This window comes from Equus quagga, chromosome 2 (assembly GCF_021613505.1).
Source record: "Equus quagga isolate Etosha38 chromosome 2, UCLA_HA_Equagga_1.0, whole genome shotgun sequence".
NCBI classification, from domain to species: domain Eukaryota; kingdom Metazoa; phylum Chordata; class Mammalia; order Perissodactyla; family Equidae; genus Equus; species Equus quagga.
In genome coordinates this window covers 109,583,398-109,605,999 of record NC_060268.1, presented here as the reverse complement: position 1 = coordinate 109,605,999, position 22,602 = coordinate 109,583,398, and the positions used below count along the sequence as shown (strand labels likewise).

At 34.5% G+C, this 22,602-nt stretch overlaps 1 protein-coding gene across 6 annotated transcripts in view; it reads left to right on the top strand.

Moving 5' to 3' along the window:
• The window catches only part of ARID4B (AT-rich interaction domain 4B), a 148,843-nt gene that overhangs the window by 59,005 nt on the left and 67,236 nt on the right, over positions 1-22,602 (top strand). For all 6 annotated transcript variants that reach the window (XR_006887387.1, XM_046652159.1, XM_046652161.1 and 3 more), the window contains exons 3-7: positions 4,684-4,794; positions 8,033-8,098; positions 11,101-11,191; positions 13,554-13,633; positions 18,859-18,950. Coding sequence is in view for 5 of the 6 variants with exons in the window: in XM_046652159.1 (XP_046508115.1) it covers positions 4,684-4,794; positions 8,033-8,098; positions 11,101-11,191; positions 13,554-13,633; positions 18,859-18,950 (440 nt within the window). In the remaining variant the exon portion in view is untranslated. The remainder of the gene's footprint in view (positions 1-4,683; positions 4,795-8,032; positions 8,099-11,100; positions 11,192-13,553; positions 13,634-18,858; positions 18,951-22,602) is intronic.

The window sequence follows — 22,602 nt, the reverse complement described above, 5'->3', positions numbered from 1 at the left end:
GGAGATGCTACATAAAAATGTTTTATTTTATCATCTGAGATGGTCCATATTGTTGACCAAAATCAGAGAAGCAGAGCAAAAAGAGAAGGTAAGAGTATTTTTCTGGTTGTATACATGATACCTAACAGGATTGGTGTTGGTCAAAGGAATCTTAGTTAACTTGCTGACATAATTCTTTGAATATCTCTATGTTGGACCAAAGTTCAGTAGCCTCAGAAGAGGTCTATATTCTTGGTTGCCTTTCTTCCACACTAAAGGGTTGCGATACACTTTCTTGTGGAACATCCCTACCAACACTTTAACCTCTCTTGCTGCTAGAATTCAACGTGATTACTTTATTTCTGAATTGAACAAGGGGGACAATATTAATTATTATTATTATTGTTTATTATTAAACACTTCTTCCCCCTCCATATATATTTACACAGTTGTATTGGCATCTGCTCTATTTATGTGGGATCTCTTTTGTATAAGACTTAAAATTTTTTTTAATTCACAGTTTTCCCCCAGATGACTAAGTAATAGTAACAGCCTTTATTTGGCACTGTATGCTGGGCCCTGCTCTGACCCCTTTACTTGTAGCATTTCAATCCTCATCCTTGTGAGATAGTCACTGTTAATATATCCTGAGGCACAGAGGTCCTAGCCCAAGGTCACCTAGCTACTAAGTGGTAGATTTGAACCTAAGCATCTAATTCAAGTGCCTGTGCTCTTAATCACCTTATTATACTGACTCTCATTTATATAGTCCTTCCAAATACATTGGAGAATACAGAAAAGTATTAATAAAGTAACCTATAATCCCGGTTGTTACAGGTTATAGTACTTTTTATTGTTCGCATGAAATGATATAATATCTGGACTTTCCTTCAAAATAATCAGGTTTTGGGAGGAATGGGTAGGGGTATAGATGAGACAAAATTGTCCAAGTTGATAATTGTGGGAGCCAGATTATGAGTATATGGGGGATTTATTATACAGTTCTATCTTCTTTTGTATATGTTTGACATGTTCCTTAGTATACATTTTAAAAAGCAAATCAATGCCAACTGTAAAAAACAGAAAAGGAACCTTTTTTTAAAAACAAGAAGACTTCCTTTGAATAAAATATTTTGACACACATAGACCTCCATTCTACTACCTTTCCCATAGGTTAATGTTTGTGTCGTTATTATTATGTTTTTTCTGTATATAGCATATAACATATATATCCTTGATTATTTCTGCATTCCTAGAAATAGAAGTATAACATTTTAAAGACATACACATATTACCAAATACCCTGTGTTATTTTCTCATTAGAACTGAAAAGTAATTATATTCTCAGGAGTATTGACATAGTTGAAAAAGTGAGGAAAGTAGTTTAACTTTCAGTTTGCATTTCCTTATGATGAGCAATCATTTAAAAGGAGGGGGTACCAAACCTCAATTTATATTGGTTTAATGACTTGTTAGCCCACATTGAGTGTTTTTCATAATATTAAAAGTAATTGTTAATAGCTAAATACTTCAGGCATCATAAGTGAGTGCTTTCTAATATTGACCCTATTTTTCTGATGTGGAAACTAAAGCTTTTAAGTTCAGTAGATCCTCAAAAACTCATCTGGTTAGTATAAGGAATAGAGCTGGGATCAGGACCTTGTCTTTCTGCTTTGAAAGCTTATGCTATTAGTCTGCTTTATTACCTCACGTTATGCTAATGATAGAGTGATAATTTATGCCCTGCTAGAATTACATGTACAGATCGGACCATATAGGTTATGGATTTCATTTGTTTTTCTGTAGAAATTCTCATTTATATTTTGATTAGCATAGTTTTACTTCTAGATGATTATATGTCTCAAAGTATCCCATTCTGATCATTTTTGTAAGCCCAATCGATGCTTTGATACAGGCTTGTTTAAACAAATGTATACAGAATTCAAATTATTATATTCATCTAATGATGAGAATTTAGGAACAGAAAAGTAACTTATCTAAGATGATCCAAGAAAAAAAGAGGCAGAAGTGAGATCAGAACATAGATTTTTGCTTTTTCTATACTCTTTTTAACAAATTAACACTGTTCTGTGTATTTCAATTTTAGCAGGTTTTTATTAGACTTCAGATTCCCTTTGCAAATGTTTTTCTAATAGATATTTTCTTTATATGCCTTGCTAATTCCTTTCATGTGTTCTAGCGTGAAGGAAGGAAAATATTACCCTTCAAAATAATAATTTGCCCCCACAATATTTAGGTAATTATTGCTCTTTTCTGTCAATATGGATTTTCATGTTGGTAAGGATGTGGAATGGGCTTAGTTTGGGGGGGGAATCCCTCTCTCAAATTCAAGTTGAATAAATCTGCTCAGTAAACATATTTATAATAGTTTGCTGTAGTTGGACTGTTGCCAGTGTTTAATATGAATTGTAATGAAAAGAATATGTAAATGGGTTTCTGCATAGTAGTAGTGTAAATATATTACTTTTCTATTCCCTCTTTTATTCAGAATTCTCTGTAATAAAAATATCTAAAATGAGTATCACTTCTTAAATATTTATTTGTTTCTGAGTAGGCACAAATGTGCAACTTTTAGTTGATTTTTCGTTCTTTTCTACCTTTCACAATTTCTGGTTCTTCATCAGTTTTCATTTATTTTAACTATATTATTTCTTTGTGAAAATAAAATTTTAATGGCTAGTAAGGCAGGATTGTTAATGGGAGAGGTTACAAGTTGTGGAGAGTAGCGAGCCTGTGGTCATGAAGACTGCCCAACCATTTGGGCTTTTCTAGGATTAACATACAATACCAGTTGAACCACCAAGTGAATTTAGTGTCTTTCTGAAATTTTCTTAAAGTTTCTGAGTGAAGTGCTGTGAATCCTTTTCATATTCTTGCTAAAAGGAAGCCACTAGCTTGTTTGGAACTTAGCCAAAATTTTAACCAAGAAAAACGATATTTTAAGAGGGATAAGCCTGGTAGATCAAGTAGAAATGCATTTATTAACTTTAGGTGCAAGAATAGTACACGGTTATAAAGTTGTAGTTAATTAATAATATCAACAAACTTAAAAAGTAGTAATGCAGAAAAGATTATCTTTCTATGAAGGTGCACTTCTGTTATGGCATAAATGCATTGAAATATAGGCATTTTCCTAAGATTTTTTTTTTTAAGATTTTTATGTTTTCTTTTTCTTCCCAAAGCGCCCCCTATACACAGTTGTATATTTTTAGTTGTGAGTCCTTCTAGTTGTGGCGTGTGGGATGCCACCTCAGCATGGCCTGATGAGTGGTGCCATGTCCGCGCCCAGGATCCGAATTGGTGAAACCCCGGGCCACTGAAGCAGAGTGTGTGAACTTAACCACTCGGCCACAGGCCCGGCCCCCCTAAGTAGATTTTAAAAATGATTTTCTTCGTGTGTTTTGAGTTGTTTTTTTAAATACTTTTCATGAAAGACATAGAATGAAAGGCAAATGGCCGTTAAGGAAGTTGGCCTGATATTTTTAGTTGTAGCACCCTTGTCTTGGTTTGTGTGATACCTCCCTGCCTTTAAAAAAAGTTATTAAAATTATTTGATACAATTATGGGCACTTTTGTTATTGCATTAGAAGTTTTTCTTTGGAGATAGGTCACTCCTATGTGTATTAGCCGCAACCGTTAGGAGTGAATTTACTTTAAGATCCAAATGAAATTGATATTTTCTTTATTCATTGCTGTAGAACAGCATTTTCCACCTTATGTTCTATGGAATTTCTATAGAATGTTAATAGAAAAAAAGGGTTCTTTGGACAAGTGGATTGGGAAATGATGAGGCAGAGTGGGAATTCAGTCAGTAAACTGATTTTCCCAAACTCCCTCCTCCTCTTCTTTTTGGTGGAGCATCTTGGGATGTTAGTATTTCTTGTAAAACACTTTGGGAAAAGCTATTTAGTACATAATCCGCCTTTGACTATGGAATTGATTAGTATAAGCAGGACTCCTTAGAAATATAGATTCTATGCAGAAGTGTACCTGATTGTAAAAAGTCCAAGCAGTTAGATTAGGACTATTAAAAACTAAATCACAAATGAGGAAGCAAAATATTATTTAACTTAGGAGGGTAAATAAACAATGAACTCAGGCCAAAGCATTTGAGACGTTTTGGCTAATTTTTATTTGAGACTGGATTTCTTCATAGAGTTTTCACCAATAGTTTGAATACAGGTAATCCTCTCCCACCTTTTATGCTATTCTACTTTAGAATTGTCTAGATAGGGATATAACACAGCTATTTTGAATTTGGGAGGCTGCCAAGATATAGCCTAAATGTTAAGGGAAATTTTGTCAGCCTTTGAGCTTTGAGATCTGCATTCTCTTTAAGTGGTCATATAGTAAATAAATATTTGAATGAATGGGTAGATGGAGCAGCGGATGGAATGATATATTTGAGATTGAGCTAATTCATATCATGGACCATATGTACTTTGTAGAGAGTATAAAGATGCCTTTATATTTTATATGATGTACATTTAGTACATTTAAGTAGGCTTTATGATACATATTTTATTTATTTTTAAGTTAGAGTGTTTTATAGATTATTCTTGTTAAATGCATTCAACTGTTACAACTTTATAGCTATAACAGGATTAGATCTGCCATTCTGAGATCTGATTGTGGGAAGGAATTAGAGAGTTTAAATCTAATTCTATTTGTTTGCGTTTTTAGGCCCTTGATGAGCCTCCTTATTTGACAGTGGGCACTGATGTGAGTGCTAAATACAGAGGAGCCTTTTGTGAAGCCAAGATCAAGACAGCAAAAAGACTTGTCAAAGTCAAGGTACAGTATATGTAGATTTTACACATTATATGTTCAGTATTTGATATTTAAACTTTTATTTGGTGAGTGTATTTAAGACTTTTTTTCCTGCCAGATGAGTTTAGTTTCTAGAAGTAATGATTGTAAAAATACCTGAAAACAAAGCGTTATTTGTGATTTTAAAGTATCCCAATAATTGGAATGAAATCAAATTATCAAAGTTGGTATTTTGAATGCCATTTCACTACAGACTTGGTGTTGTTTGCTTTGTTAGCCTTTTAGAGGTAGAAAGTACCTTAGAAATCATGTAGTTTAATTTCTTGATTATTTTCCTCCTTTTTTTTTTTCTTTTTGAGGAAGATTAAGCCCTGAGTTAACATCTGCCGCCAATCCTCCTTTTTTTGCTGAGCAAGATTGGCCCTGAGCTAACATCTGTGCCCATCTTCCTCTACTTTATATGTGGGACACCTGCCGCAGCATGGCTTGATAAGCGGTGCATAGGTCCACACCCAGGATCCAAACCTGCGAACCCCAGGCCGCTGAAGCGGAATGTACGAACTGAACCAGTATGCCACTACACTGGCCCCTTTAATTCCTTAATTTTATTGTAAGAAGAATGAGACTTGTAAAGAGTTGGTGATTACTCCAAGGCCATTATACAAATTAATGGCAGAATGGGAATTACTTACCAATTTTAAGACACCCCACCCCATTTTAACCATGAAATAGTGATGTAATTTGTAATTGATAGTCTTAGATAACAGTGAAATATGGTAGATCTCGTTTTTTATCCTCTATCTTTGTTGAAAAATCTTTCTGAAATACTTGTTTTGTCTCAGATAATGCAGAAAAAGAAATGTAATTGTTTATATTTTAGTATATTATCAGTGGTGCAAAATATGAGACAAGTGCAATATTTGAAGTTATTTATTTAGTTATCAGTTATTTATTGAGTGGCAAACTGTGCAGGGTACTCGTAGGTGAGGAGGAGGATGAGGATATGAGAATGACCTCATTTCTGTCCTCAAGGGATTTATAACCGAGATTAACAAATACCCTGTAAAACATTGGTTTGAATGTCACCAGTTAAAGAGGCCATAGAGGTATGGTACTTCCAGTGGAGAGTATCAGAGTCTCTTCTGGAGCTTTTTCCATGTTTATATGTGTAGGTTTCTTCCTTATTCATGTATGTGTTGGAAAAAGCTTCCTGGGTGATTCTAACTTACACTCCTAGTTAAGAACCGTTGTGATAAGGTCTTTAAATTAGCTGTAAGCCTGTAGGATGCTACTCTTGGCCCCACCCTACCTTCAGTTTTCACATGTTTGGTGCCTGTGAATTCTTTTGTGATTTGATTATGCGAGTACTCTTATAAGTTCTTACAGTGGCATTTCCTGTTCTGATTTCTCACACTAGTGTTCCCTGAGCACTCATTTTTTTGCCACTATTATCTTAGAGATGAAGAGAAAGCTTTTTATCAGTTTTCTCACTTTTCCAGACAGGGCTACTGCTAGCATGTGTAACACTCTAGTGTGAATTAGACAAAAAGCCCTCCCTCCTGGTGGAGAGCCTTGTTAGCAGAGCTTGGCATACAGATAAGCACTTTTGTGCCTGTTAGAAAAAGGTGTTCCCTTTGGGCCCCAGCAGTGTTACTCTATGGCCTGTGCTTTGGTCTGCAGAGCACAGGCTGGCCCTGACTTTGCAGTCTCAGCTGGGTATTTTGTAATGAATGAACCAGCTAAATGACATGTAGTGGTCCAGCCATTTCTTGCTATTAATAAAAGGAAGAAAACCGTTAGTCTCTTCTGTCTCTGTTGGTAACAGAGAGTACCAATACCTTGTGCCTTATAAATAATGGATATCTAAAACTTACTGTTAATTTTTTTGGTTGCTCTAAAAATCTGTATGATTCAAAGTTAATGATTTTTCTCAACAGATGTGATAGTATATTCTATGATTCAACGTTAATAAAATTTTCAAAACTTTGTTGATACACATCTTCCCCATCTGTTTTCATTGATTGAGCATTTACTATGTGCTAAGCACTATATTAGGTATTGAAACTCTAGTGTTAAGTTCTGGTCCCCATCCCTAAGTGGCTTACAGTCTAAATGAATGGTGCAGATACCTAAACACATGATTTAAGTAAAGCATGGTAGTGCTTTTGTGTGAGACAGAAATGCCTAGGATGCTGTGAGTACAGGACGTGTTCTTTCATAGCTGGTTTGTGAGCCTATTAACTAAACTGATTACCACACACATCCATTAACATTAACCATGTTAATGGTTCAGGTTTGCTTTGTATAGGGAAAACAACTTTTTCTGTACTGGATACTGGAAGCTACCTTGTTTTTCACCAACTAATTGAACCTTTATTTTAACTTACTCTGCTCACGTCTGGTTTTTGGTTTTCTGATTTCTACACTGATACAGAGAGTACAGTAAAGTTCTGGAGCTAGACTGCCTGAGTTTGAATCTCAGCTCCACCATGTACTAGTTCTGTCATCTTGGACCAGTTTCTTAGACTTTCTGTTCCTCAGTTTTCTTATCAATAAAATGTGAATAATGATACCTACCTAATAAGGTTGTTCTGAAGATTATATGTTTGATGCTTGAGCCTGATGCTTGGCTCTCAGTAAATGTTTGTTGCTACTGCTTATTATTAAGTTAGGCCTTCACAAAGTGTTGTAGTACCTAATACCTGAAAAACTCTGCCTCTTTTTCCCTCATTTTTCAGGGAAAGAAATTACACAACTGACCTAATAACTAATAGTATTGAATGAAGTATAATATGTGAAACATTAAGTAATTTAGTCTAGGAAGTTGTCGGATTAAAAAATAAATCTTTCAGTTAATCTAGTTAGGGATTGAGATCTTGTATAAACTAAGTAGCTGTTTGTTTAGATTACTTGTAATAAAAATGAATTCGGGGCTGGCACCGTGGCCGAGTGGTTAAGTTTGCACCCTCCGATTCAGTGGCCCACGGTTTCACTGGTTTGGATCCTGGGTGCGTACATGGCACCGCTTATCAGGCCATGTGGAGGCGACATCCCACATGCCACAACTAGAAGGACCCACAGCTAAAATATACAACTATGTGCTGGCAGGATTTGGGGAGAAAAAGCAGAAAAAAAAATTTGGCAACAGTTGTTAGCTCAGGTGCCAATCTTTAAAAAAGAAAAAACAATGAATTCATGCATTGATGAACTTGTGTTGTTTGATTTTTTTTTTTTGGTGGCTAATTAAATGTATAATCTCTAGGTAACATTTAGGCATGATTCCTCAACAGTGGAAGTTCAGGATGACCATATAAAGGGCCCACTAAAGGTAATTCATTTATTTATTCATTATTATTCTAATGCTTCAATGGGAAACATTAAATACTCAGTCATTTCTTTTTAATTCATCAGCTATTTTTGTTATTGAGTTGATAAATATGTGATTCTCTCTAAATAGACTAGTAGAAAAAACTAGATTTACTGTTCAGTAAAACCCGATATGATAGTAAAAGCTAACTGCATTCAGAAATAAAGTGAACATCAAGGAACCATTGACTGCTTTTCCTCTTCTTATCTGTTTTGGTCTCACCATGTTTCACTTACTAAAACGGTGGATTTTCCAGAGTTAATAGATGATGAACTAGGGATTAAGTGATGTAAGTTCCATGATGATGTGAAAAGTGAGAAAAAAAAACAACAAAAAAACCCTCAGAGCAACTACTGGCAAATGAAATTTAGACTTTTAAAGGCTCATCAGGCAATTGTAAGTGATGAATATGTTCATATGTACAGAGAGTTTTATTTCTTGGCATTCGTTTTTCCTTATTGGCCAGTGAAAGAAATGCTCCTTTACTTTCTATTAGAGAGCAAACTGAAGGGAATGTGTGGGTAGCCACTATATGCTCTTTGGCTCCTTGGACTGTCTGAAAATGGACAGTGCCTCCGCTAGGTGAATTTTAAGAAATGCTAACAGAATTGATGAAACATTTGTAGATGCAAGAAAGATCCTTTACTGGTGAAGCTATACTTTTTGGAAAATTAGACAGATGTGTGTACCTGCCTTTTTTTGTTTGTGGTTGATTTTTAAACTTTTAATTGGATCCCCAGGGCATTAGTACCTTGCATATATAGGAGGTACTATGGAGGACTAACATTTGTAAATTTGTTTTTTTATCTTGCCTTGTAAAAATTATTTTCCACCATTTCTGTTTTGTAGGTGTCATCTTTAATGTTACATGCACATGTTCATCACTTGCAGGGACAAAAGGACAAAAAATGTACACTTATAATGTGATGTTAACCACCATTTATTTAGCACCTGGTGTGTGCCAGTACTGTGCTAGGTTTTTTGCACATAATTATCTTAGATAATTCTCATAACAGCTCTTTACAGAAGAGGAAACTGAAGGGAGGTAAAGTAATTTGGCCAAGGTCTTACAGCCAGTAATGGAAGAAGCAAAATTCTGATAAGCTTACAGCTTATATACACCCCCATGCCTTGTTTGTGTTTTTGCCTCACACCAGCATAGCTCGTGACTGCTTGACTGCCTTATTCATCTGGCACAGGCTAGCTGGTATCAAATACAAAAAAATCGTCAGTGTTGCGAAGGGGTAGAAAAGGTGACTACTTTCATTCTCAGGTCATCTTTCTCTCCTTCTGCTCCAGCCTCTTATTGTGGCATAGTTGGTTTATTTTGCTTGTTTGGTTTTTCTTATTTTATTAAAATTTTCTTTGTGATTAGGGCTTGGGACCATTTTGATTTTAACATAGGAAAATGTATTAAATTTTGGTCTCAAGACTGTTAAAGTATTTTTGTCTATAGATTTTGAATTGTTCCCTAATATATTTTCTGTCAGCTACTAGCTGATAGAAAGCGTCAGCACTTGGATAAATGTTTCGCTTAGGATAATGCCCTCAAGGTCTATCCATGTTGTTGCAAATGGCAAAATTTCGTTCTTTTTTTATGGCTGAATGGTATTCCACATTTGGAATGGAATGGTATACACATATACATACACACACAGACGCCTCCACATCTTCTTTATCCATTCATCCATCGATGGACACTTAGGTTTTTTTCCATATCTTGGCTAGTGTAGATAATGCTGCAGAGAACATGGGGGTGCATATATCTTTTTCAAATTAGTGTTTTCATTTACTTTGTATAAATACCCAGAAGTGAAATTACTGGTTCGTATGGTAGTTCTGTTTTTAATTTTTTGAGGAACCTCCATACTGTTTTCCGTAGTGGCTGCACCAGTTTACATTCCCACCAGCAGTGCACAGGTCTTCCCTTTTCTCCGTATCCTTGCCAACACTTGTTATTTCTTGTCTTTTTGGTAATAGCCCTTCTAACAGATATGTGGTGATGTGTCATTGTGGTTTTGATTTGCATTTCCCTGATGATGAGTGATGTTGAGCACCTTTTCGTGTACCTGTTGGCCATCTGTGTGTCTTCTTTGGAAAAATGTATATTCAGATCCTCTGCCTATCTTTTAATCAGATTGTTCCCCTTTTTTGCTATTGAGTTGTTTGAGTTCTTTATATATTTTGGATATTAACCCTTTATCAGATATATGATTTGCAAATTATTTTATCACATTTAGTAGGTTACCTTTTCATTTTGTTGATGAATTCCTTTGTTGTGCAGAAGCTTTTTAGTTTGATGTAGTTATAAAGACCATAAAAATGTAATCATTATTTTCTTGATCAGATGGAAAACATTTTAAGTAATTGTCATTAGGTACATTTTAACTCTAAAGGAGACCTCAAAGATATTTCTTTCTTTTTTTTTTTCCTTCACACATCTCTCTCTCCCCTGTTCTTTTTTCTCCCCGGCTTTATTGAGATATAATTGATGTAAACACTGTGTAAACACGTTTAAGGTCTACAACATGTTGATTTGATACACTTAATATATTTCAATATGATTACCATCAAAGGTATTTCTTGATTGTCCCTACCCTTCCCCAGCGTCCTTGAAAGAGGAGTGGTAATATGGGGTAAGAACAGTCAATTTTGCAGAGAGTGGTTCTCAAAGTGTGGTCTCAGGACCCTTGGGGATTCCCCAGACCCTTTTAGGGAGATGGTAAAGGCAAAAATATTTTCATAATAACGCTTAGATATTATTTGCCTTTTTCACTATCTTGACATTTTTACTGATGGTACAGAAACAGTGGTGGACAAAACTGCTGGCACCTTAACACACATCAAACCAGTAGTTATTTTATTCTTCACCACCATGCACTCAATTAAAAAAAAAAAAAGCCAGTTTTGGGTTTGTTCATTTATCTTCTAAAAGTTTTTCTAACTATTTTTTAATACTTTAGGTTGGAGCTATTGTGGAAGTGAAGAATCTTGATGGTGCATATCAGGAAGCTGTTATCAATAAATTAACAGATGCGAGTTGGTACACTGTAGGTAAGGGAATAAATCTTAAAAAATGTCTTTTCAAAGATAATACTGCAAAATTTCCTTGATTTACTCCCTCCTTTAATACCATAGACGTGATTACTGTTAATGGTTTTTCTCTTTCCAGATTTTTAAAAAATTTATTTTTTAAATATGTGCATAATGTAATTTGAAATTATTTAGTGTACATATTATACAGTTGGATAGAAGCTTTTTTCACTCCAAAGTATGTCTTAGAGAAATTTTTTTTCGATCTTAACTTTTTAAGTATACATTTCAGTAATGTTAAGTATATTTATGTTGTGCAACAGAGAAATTCTTTTAACTGTAGTATTACATTTCATAATAGTTGATATACCATAATTTATTTTCTTTTGAACTGATGATGCCAGTTTTCTTGCTCTTACATTAAATGCTGGGTTGAATGTCTTTTGTACGTGCACATTCTAGTATTTCCCTAGTGTATACATTGGGAACTAGAAATAGATTGAAGAGAATATGCTTTTAAAACTTCAGTAGATAATGAAAACTGCCTTTCTAAAAGACTGTATTAATTTGCACTCCCATGAATAGTATGAGTGTACTTGTTTTGCCAGCTCTTGTCAGATTTTATGTTACCAATCGTTTTTAATTTTTGCCCATCTGGACAGAAAATAGTATCTCAGTTTTAATATGCCGCCCCATGATTACTAATAAGATTGAACGTCTTTTCATATGTTTATTGAAAGGAACATCATTTCATTTGTTATTTTTCTCTTTTGAATTGCTAGCTTATGGTGTCTTCCCAGTCTCCCCCTTTCCTCTTGGGATGGTTATTTTTTTCTTATTATTTTTAGGATATGAGTTCTTTATGTATTCTGAATATTAACCCTTTGCTACTTTAGTTGTATTTTTTCTCTATTGCTTTACTGTTATTTCTGCTATAGTTTTCCTGTAGTCACCTTTTCCTTTGTAGTTTCAGTTTTGAATTTTAAGAAGTCTTCCCTTCTATCACTGTTATAAATTTATTTTCCAATGTATTCTTCAATTTATAGGTTTATTTTTGTTTTACAAATAGCTTTTTATTTCACCTGCAGTTTATTTTTTTGAACATTGTGAAATATGATCAAATATTACTTTTTTGCAAATCTATGCCCAATTATCCCAGTATTATTTGTTGCATGGTAGCAATTCTTTCTCTTTAATGACCTCAGAGATGAGAGTAAACACCTTGTAAAATGTCTTTGGTGATGTCAAAATTTGATGGAGCTTTGAAATAGTATAGATGAGTTTTGTTTATATTTTTGTGGGATCAGAAAAAAGTCTGGTGAAGAGAGAGAAAATCTGATTTTGCAACATAAGCAAATATTTGACTTTATGTAGGTTATAAGACTGAGCAATTCTATATAGAAAGTCTAGATGGTAATTAGTTCTGGTAGTCAGTCTTCATAAATGTGGCACTTTTATTGTTGAATATTTTAGTTACAACATTTAAAAATGTACTAAAAGTTATTTACCCAGTCTCTCGTAATGTGAAGTCTCACATAATGTATGAGAACCTAATTTTGCTACTTAGGCAAAAGTTGCTACTTCTAAAATCAAGGCCTGGTAACTTTAAAATAGAGGAACTCTCTTCCATGATTTGTGAGGAATGTAGTATATGCTAAAATTATATCATAAAATATGCATATATTCTGTGTGTATATAAACTTACAGTAAATTTGCTGGGACATTTTAGTACTTTAAATAAGTAGTTTTCAAGTTAGGGCAAATTTGCCACCCAGGGAACATTTGGGGATATCTAGAGACATTGTTGTTTGTCCCAGCTGGGAAAGGGGCACTACTGGCATCTGGTGGCTAGAGACAGGGATGCTGTTAAATATCCTACTGTGCACAGGGTAGCCCCCCATGACAAGGAATTACCTGCTCCAAAATGTTAGTAGTGCTGAGGTTGAGAAACCCTGCTTTAAATCATCAAAACAGAGTAATTTTTTAGGAGCATTCTGAATATATAAATTTGTATTCTTACTTTCTGTTTCTTTGGTAAATCTGTCAGTGTTTACCAGCATGAAAACTTGCCTTTCCTTTACCGTACTGAGAAGGATTAATTAGCATTTTAATGGTAACTCTGAAATGCTAACTTATTTTTATGTGGCGTTTGCTGTTTCGGGAAGATATTTTCATTTCAGGTATATTATTTCTTTTTTGTTAGAAATTGGAAAAGGTACTCTATATTTGAAGTTGTCCATTAAGAAACATAAAATGTGAACTGAATTTCAAATGTAATCTTCTTAGTAGCTCTATTTGCACTCAGGAAATTAACTGATAATTTAAATCATCTTGTTAATCTGAAAAACCCTTCAATAGTTTCCATTTTTACCTCTCCTCATAGTTTTTGATGATGGAGATGAGAAGACACTGAGACGATCTTCACTGTGCCTAAAAGGAGAGAGGCATTTTGCTGAAAGTGAAGTAAGTAATCATTTAACAAATGAACATGTTCTAATATTTTGTATTGGGGGGAGCAAATTTGTGTTTTCTCAACTCAAGCAACTTGTTAATCAGAAAAATTGATTAATACGTAATACCATTGTAATGTAATCTTTGAAGCCCATTTAAGGCCTTGTGTTTGAGTGCCAGGTTCTAGATTCTTTTTTGTCTAAAAGTATTTTAGCCTTTGTCCACAAAGAAAATACAATTGGCTTGTTTAATTGTTATCTTTGGCAACTTTTATAGAGACTCCTTTAATTCAAAAATAACTGTAGAAAAGAGATATCTGATTTCTAATCCACTTGAACCCCGTCATCCTTAAAGCCTATGTAGATACTCCAAGCAATCTCTCACTACAGTACTGATAGCTGACATTATTATAGCCTCTTCTCCGAGAAGCCTTGCCTGACTGCCCTTCCTAAAATAGTCCCTTCCATTCAAGGTTGGCTTAGTTTTCTTTATAGTATGTATCATTCTCTGACATCAAAACAGTAAATGTGCCTATTTGTTTATTGTCTGCCTTCTTCACTAGAATGTGTCACAGGGCAGGGATTTTGTGTGTCTCCTTCACCACTTTGTTCCCAATTCCTAGAACAGTGCCTGGCACAGAATAGGAACTGAATAAATGATAGTTGGATGAATAAATGAAGTGCTTACATTTGCCAGGGACTTTGCTCAGTGCATTTACAACATTTTCAGGTAGATACCATTATTATCTTTAACTAACTCATGGTCAGAACTGGTTCTCAGACCAGCACTTTCTAGCACCAAAGCCATGCTCTAAAATTGAAAGGTGTTGTTAAGGTATTAAGAATAGAGGGGTCACAAAGTTTTGTAAATCATTGGCCTACAATTCAGTATTTTAAAAATGGACATATTGTTAGAAATAGTGTTATATTCTCTAGTACAATCTATAAATATTAGTTAATGCACAGTGTGGCTGAACCAAGATTTATTTTTTCTATTCACTATTTAGAACAATGTTTCTTTGGGGACATTTTAATTTTACTTATTAAACTACTAGACTTTGTTTTATGGTTTTTTGTTTTGAAAATATTTTCCCTTCCCTTAAATGAGTGAATTGCTGTTTTAATTCAGAATTTGGGACATGTTCTCTGTATTATGATCCCGGCCTATCTTTTCCATCTCCTATTCTCCCATTTTCCTGTCCTTCTACCTTAGAAGACTACTTGTTATTCCAGATGGTGGTTCCTTTTTCTTTTCTTGGTTTCTGCTGAGCCCTACTCCTCTTACGGCCACTAGAAATGCTTCCTCTTTCCTGGACCTCTAAGCAGATTTGATCTCTTTATCCTTTGGTCCTTTTGCACTGCTGCTGTTCTTTTTGTTTTTTGTAATTGACGTTATATTGGCTTATAACACTGTGTACACTGCTCTTATTCTTATTTTATGGTCTTTTGAGTTACTTTTCTTATTTTCCTTATAAGATTTTAAGCTGGTTTTGGGGAATAGCCATGTTTTTGGCATCTTGATAGGCTCTCCTTTCCCATCAGTGTTTTCTCCACAAAAGCATTCAGTAAATATTTGTTGAATTAATTGTGAAGTTTTAAATATAGGAAATACATACATACAGCTTTGAGGCAAGTGTAGTGAATTTGGCTTTTTACATTGATGAAGTGACAGTTCTTTCTGAATTTTTATAATTCTTAGAAACAATTTCATTTCCCTTAGTTAGAACATGTGTACAGGGGGCCTGGTGGCGCAGCGGTTACGTGCACACGTTCTGCTTCAGTGGCGCGGGGTTTGCTGGTTCAGATCCCGGGTGTGGACATCGCACCATTTGGCATGCCATTGTGTGGTAGGCGTCCCACGTATAAACTAGAGGAAGATGGGCATGGATGTTATCTCAGGGCCAGTCTTCCTCAGCAAAAAGAGGAGGGTTGGCAACAATTAGCTCAGGGCTAATCTTCCTCAAAAATCCAAAAACAAAACAAAACAAAATAAATAAATGGGACTATATCAAACTAAAAAGCTTCTGTACAACAAAAGAAACAATCAACAAAATGAAAAGACAACCAATGCAAAGAGAAAATACTTGTAAATCATATATCTGATAAGGGATTAATGTCCAAAATATATACAGAACTTATACAATGGAGGGAAAAAAAAAGAACGTGTGTACAATTATAGTAAGTAAATGAATATGGGGGCTTGAAGACTTGATTTTTCACCTCTTAGGTGAAGGCGTGTGTCTTAGTTGTTTAATCCACAGAAATATATAAAATGTTAATTTTATTTTTGCCAGGAGAATTTTAAGTTGGGATAGTTCTTAAGACAGTTGTAGTGTAAAGGCTGAAGCAATATGAGCAAGTAGCTCATTGTATCCTCCTTTGGTTCAAGGACGAAATCAGTTTTACTCTGTGTGTCTGTACATGTTACACTTAATGTTTTGCTAGAGGGCAATTGGAATACTGGTATATTATTCCTTACCCCATTCCCATATGCCAGGTGCTGTGCTAGGTACTAGGGACACAAGGGTAAGCCAAGTAGACATGGAACTTATGCTCCAGTAACTTAAGATCTATTGAAGAGAGAAAGCATTAATCAAACAATCAAAAAATATTTTAAAATTGTAAGTGTGTTAAGCTCTGTGAAGACATGGCCAGGAGTTTATTTAATCTACCGTCTATATATTCTTTCCCTTTATTTGATATTTTCAAAAACACAGTTTTAATTTTTTGAAAGACTAGTCAGAATATTGTTATTATGAGTAGTAACTGTGGCCTTTGAGAGAAAAGCCACATTGTACTGGCAGTATTTTGGGTCACTAATTCCATTAATAAGCTACATACCTAAACAGAGACTTAAAATCAAGATTTACATGATAAGAGATCACAATAGCACTTCTGTCAGTTTGAATTCCAGCAGTGAAATCTCTGTTTCTAGCCATAACTACCTTAGTGAGGATGTTGCCCACTGTCTGACATTTGTCAGAGTGTTTGGGTATTTCTACAGAGCATTCATAATTTGAATATTATCCAAAAGTAGTTTCATCAGCTGATATTCTCTCTGTGCATTTACTAGATGCAATTGGAAACTCTAAAGAAAGGTTAGATAAAATCCCAGCTCCATATTTCCTGCAGCCCATTTTAGGTAACAGGGCTATAGGGCATGTTGCTTCTAGGCCTGTGGAATTTTCTTTGAGCCTTTAATATAGCCAGGAATTTCTGGGTTTTGCTCTTTAGGTATAAGACGACAAATTCTACTCTCCCCTCAGTCTTTTCTATCACTTGAAGTAAAAGTGCTCCTGCTTTCCTGGACATAGATTGAGGCCAGGGACAGAGACATTGCTTCTTAGTGATCTAACTCTGTTACATACTAGCAAGAAACTGTGGTTTATTTGAAAATTTCTATATGTGATTCCTAGATAACTCTTTAGAAATCCTGGATATTTTTTTTTCCTGTAACAAGTGAAATGACTAGCAGACGCTTAAAATAGAAATCATAGTACTTAGTAGAAATTCCTGCTTTCAAGAGAGCAACCTTAATTTTAAGGAATGAGGAGGGGCATTTAATCCATCTGTTAGCTTGACAGCAAGTGAATCCAGATTAATTATTTTCCCTGTTTGCCAAGTATAGTACCTTGAAATTTTCTCCCCTGGGAAGCATAATTGGGAGTTAATGACAAGTGACTTCTAAAGAGTTTCTGTTTGGCAGATTACTGTATTTGGGCCAACTTTTGCCTCCAAATAATATTTTTAAAATGCCCGACTTACAAACTAAGTTTGAAAAATTAGTTTTTTTGCCCTACAAAAGTTATGATTTTTATCTGTGTTTTGAAGGAATCAATCTTCATTTAATACTTTATGGCTAGTATCTTTTTTCTATACCATATTCTTTGTTGTTGCATACATATATCTATGTACCTTAAATGCATTTATATTTAGTCTAACAAATTATGCAAAATAGATTGTTAATTTGCATCCCTTTTCACATTTTAGTTCATCATTGTTTCAACAAAATTATCTCAGTTTTAAAATTAAAAGTTAAAAATTTTCTTTTAAATATTAGCATTAGTTTGTATTTAGCTATCTGATCTTTAGATCTAAGTTGATGGACACCCTTTCATATGACACCCTGATTTGTAACTTCAAGAAGTCTTTGTCCTAAGTAGTTCCTCACCCTTGCTTCCATCCTGACAGTTTTCCTGGGATCTTTAGTTCCCCTGGTGTTTATGAAATTATCTGTAATAGCAGAGGTATTATCAAAGGGATGAAAGGAATAAAATCTTTAAAATGCAGAAGTAGTAGGAATATTATCAAAATTGATATTCCGAGAATCATGCTAGTTGAAATAGTATTTTTGATATGTTAACTTTTTAGATGTGTAAACCTTTTCGGGAAATAATAGCAAGAAAAAAATCTAAGAGGTGTCTGATATTGAGAAGTAAAGAGAATCATTCCCAAATCCATTTTTCTTCATTCTGCTTTTAAGCATCAACCATTTCCTTGCCTAGAAATCATTATTTTTGGATGAGGTGAGGGACGAAGGGATTGACATGAACTGACAGTTGATTACAAGAAAAAGAATGTTCATTTATTGATTATTATCTTCATACCAAGCACAATGTTGGATACTGCAGATTAAAAAGGAAGGGAAAATCAAAGTAAAATATTAAATATAGAAAAACTAAATTTTACGTTTTCTTTAAAAGAGGTTTATTGCAGAAAATGTTTCCAAAGTAGTAATATAGCCTATCTGAAGCCTTTTTTCAAGCACTTGATGCTTATCCTGATAATTAGTTTTGTTTCTGTTGCTTATTAAGAATTCTGTTTTATGTGCTATGATTCCCTGTGTACAACGAAAAATTTGAGCTGCAATTGACCCCAATCTAGGAGTTACTTAGGTCCTTAGATATAGGTGTCTTATCTCTCAAATCTGTGTTTCTGCTGAGCTGTTTGTTTTGTTTTGCCTTTACTTAGAAGTCTGTCAACCTTCAAATAGATAATGAAATCATCTAGAGAGATCAGCTAAATTTCTTTTCACTTTTTCAGTAATGGGCTCATTCATCTTTATTCTAATATCTTTGAATTGAGAATTTTCTATCTTTAGGAAAGTTGTATTTTAGTCTTCCTTGGGGGAAGTTTTTAATCTCAAAATCTAAGCATATTCTTAAACTGATTTGGTTTAAAAAGAGAAAAGAACTTGCAACGTAATAATTTTTGATGGGTTTATGTTCTTACCCACAGACATTAGACCAGCTCCCACTCACCAACCCTGAACATTTTGGCACTCCAGTCATAGGAAAGAAAACAAATAGAGGAAGAAGATCTAATCATATGTAAGTCCATTTTCATAACTGCTAGTTGAACCTGAATTCATTTCTCCTTCTAATATTGTTTTAATAGTTATTAATTTTAAATTGTAATTTGCAAAATACTAACTGGATCTAATAATAATTTCAGATCTAATAGTAATTTCAGACTCCTTAGCATGGGTGCTTGAAGTTCTCCTTGCTCAGTCAACCTTAACATTGTTTATCTACCTCTCATTTCTCCCTACATGTATCTTGATGCTGTAGTCAAAATGCAACTAGTCAGTATTGCCTGAATACATCCTTTGTTTTCCTGATACCGTGCTTTTATTCTTGCTGGTTTTTTCTGTCTTAAATGCCCCCCTTCCCTGTCAATGTCTCACTCATTCTTCAGTTCTCAGTAGAAATGCTCCCACCTTTATATGCACACCATTTTGTCTCCCCACTCTTTCCTTGAAAACAGACATGTTTTTCTCTCCTCTGAACCCTCTAAATTCTTTGCATTTATCTAACATCATAGACAATATTTCACCTGTTACCATTGTAGTGTTTTGTTTTCCCTTCCTAATCCTTTTAATTTCCCTGACAGCAGAAACTATCTTACTTATTTTTATGTCTTCTTGCAGTTGTGACACATATCCTATATATTTTAACAAATTACTTTCGGTGAAATGTGCCTAAGCTCTAAAAGGCTCTAAATTAAAAAGTATCACAAGGTCAAGGGCTTGTGAAATTTCAGGTCATCAGAGATAAAGAAACAATCTTCAAACAGTTCAAGAAAGAAAAAATATTTATTGCGAAGGATTGAGAGGCAGAATGGCATCAGACTTCTCAATAGTAACGCTAGGTGTGAGTAGGCAGTAGAATGCAGAATGAAGGAATGGAAGTCTGTTAAAAAGGAGGACTTGATTACCTAATATAATGGAACATTGCGGGGAAGTTAAAGATGTGATGACAAGTAGGGAAAAAAATAGCAAAAGTATTTAGTAACTCCCCCACCCCCCCAAATTATATGAGAAAGGAAAACTATGTTCACAGGATGGAGGCTGGGGAGGTGGCTTAAATGTAAAAGTCAAGTCCTTGTAACAGTGGGAAGGCAATAGAATAATGCCTAAAATGTATAAATAAATGCTGCTATAATATTATTTAGAGACGAGGTAGTAACTGTCAGAGAAACAGAAAGAGTTCGGCTTCCCTGGAGCAGAAGGAAGTTGGAAGGGATGAGACGGGAGAATATAGTTTCTAGTTTATTCTATTGGAGGTTATTTTAAAAACGATTTTGAATATTTTACTTGGATAAAATTTTGATAATTTTAATGTGCCTAAGCCCAAATATTATCAGAGTAGCTATTAAAAATAAATATTAGTTGAATTATTGAAAACTTTAGTGTAAGTGAATGCCTTCATTCAATATGTAGAATCAGGTATTAAATCTAATTCTGGCTGAGCTGTGGAGATAGAAATTGGTTAACGCTATTTCTTATTTTACATATTTCAACCTTACAGCAAACCCACGAAGGTAGGTATTGTTTTTATCCCAACAAGAAATTGGCCGCAGAGACAGAACACAGGAAGGAAAGGACCAGGACTTAAACTCATCTGTGCTCCACAGGCCTTTTCTTATTCAGTTGATTGACTCTTTTTTTGTTTAGATAGAGTACTTCAGTTGGTTTCCAAATTAGTTTTAACAGTAAATAAAGATGCATTTGAGGGAGGAAGTTAAAAAACTAATCCTTGCATTGAAAAAATATTTAATATTACTTATTTTTCTACTATAATTGTGATTTAGGTCATGCATTTTTTTCTCTCTGAATCTTTTAGAGAATGTTTTTCTTAATTACTAGGTGAATAATTTCTTTCACTTGTGATTTAGCTTGCTGGTGACTTGATTATTTTTAGGATACTCAGGTTGTAACTATTCTTTACTCTTCTGTGTATGTCATTTAAAAATTGAGTGTTCTAGCCAGAAAGAAAAATAAATGAAAAATGTACGATGGCATTATTAGAATGGAGTCCTGGTGTGATTATTAGCTGTTATTGTGATCTAATAATGTTTTCAGTTTTTCTGAAGGGCTATTATGTTGCTGTAAAATATTCACTTGAAGCACTTATAAATTAAATCTTTTGATATCCCTTTGAAAATTAATGACTTTAGTTGTGAATTAAAATTTTATGGACCATTATTTGATCATTAGAATCTTCCTGTGATTCTGCAGTCAACTCTTAATTCACTGATTGATGATGTCAGGTCAGTGAGAGGAGTTGTATTTAACGTAAAATTATTTCATTAGCAAAGATTTTCACTTCTCTAGCATTTGAGAGTGGCAGAGTAGCTTAGTTGTTTGATGTGTGAACTGGAGCCAGATGGCCTGGGTGTGAACCCTCCCTCTGCCACTTCCTTGCTTTGTGACCTGGGGAGGTTACTTAGTCTTTTCATGCCTCAATTTTCCCATCTGTAAAATTGAGATAATAGTATTAACTATCTCTTAGAGTTGTTGCAAAGATTAAAGGAATTCATATTGTTAAAGTGTTTATGTAGTAAGCACTAGATAATCATCATCATGTATTGATTTCATACCAGTATGAAACACCATTTTATTTATATATAAAAATGTGTTTATATGTGAGTGTTTATATGTGCTTCCTAGTGTTTATGTTATGTTTGATGGGTAGGACTCTTTTTGGCTGTATTATTTGAATTTTTAAAAACAACATTTCCAGGGGCTAGCCCAGTGGTGTAGCAGTTAAGTTCATGTGCTCCACTTCAGGGGCCTGGGATTTGCCAATTTGGATCCTGGGCATGGACCAATGCACTGCTTATCAAGCCATGCTGTGGCAGGCGTCCCACATATAAAGTAGAGGAAGATGGCCACAGATGTTAGCTCAGGGCTAATCTTCCTCAGCAAAAAGAAAAATTACATATATTTTATATTATTTACATACTGTAGAAAAAACAGTTTTTGAATCTATCAAAAATTTTTTTTAATTTTGAAAAAATTGTGTCTAATATTTAGACATAGTTCACCTTCCTACAATTGTCATCCAGAAGTGTAAAAATAAGTTTAAAATAAAGTAACTTATAAAATACCACACAGATTGATCTACAAAAGTGACCAAAAACTGTGTCTATTAAAAAGTCTGAGGGCTGGCCCCATGGCTTAATGGTTGAGTTTAGTGTGCTCTAATTCAGTGGCCCGGATTTGCAGGTTTGGATTCTGGGCACAGACCTACACCACTTGTCAGCCATGCTGTGGTAGGTGACCCACATATAAAGTGAAGGAAGATTGGTGCTGATGTTGGCTCAGGGCTAATCTTCCTCAGCAAAAAAAAAAGAAAAGAAAAGGTCTGTTATGTTTCTTGGTTGAGGACTCCTTTTCTTGCATATGAGAATAAAATATGCACTTGTCACTCAGCTAAGTTGATCTTTGCTTTCTAAAGACTCTAGCAAACATTCTAAGTTAGTGATTTTCCTGTTGAGAATCTATCTGTGTAATGAAAGATTTGCTGTTGGGATTGTGTTGTACATGTGCAAAGTATGAAGGCAGACAAAAGGTTGAGAATTACTAGTGTAGGAAATGAAAGCCAGCTCATCTGTATTCTTGTTTTGCATGCTGTTCCTTCCCCCTCACTTACTGCGGTCATTCTCACTGTCAAGAGACATTATTCTTCCTTAACAATC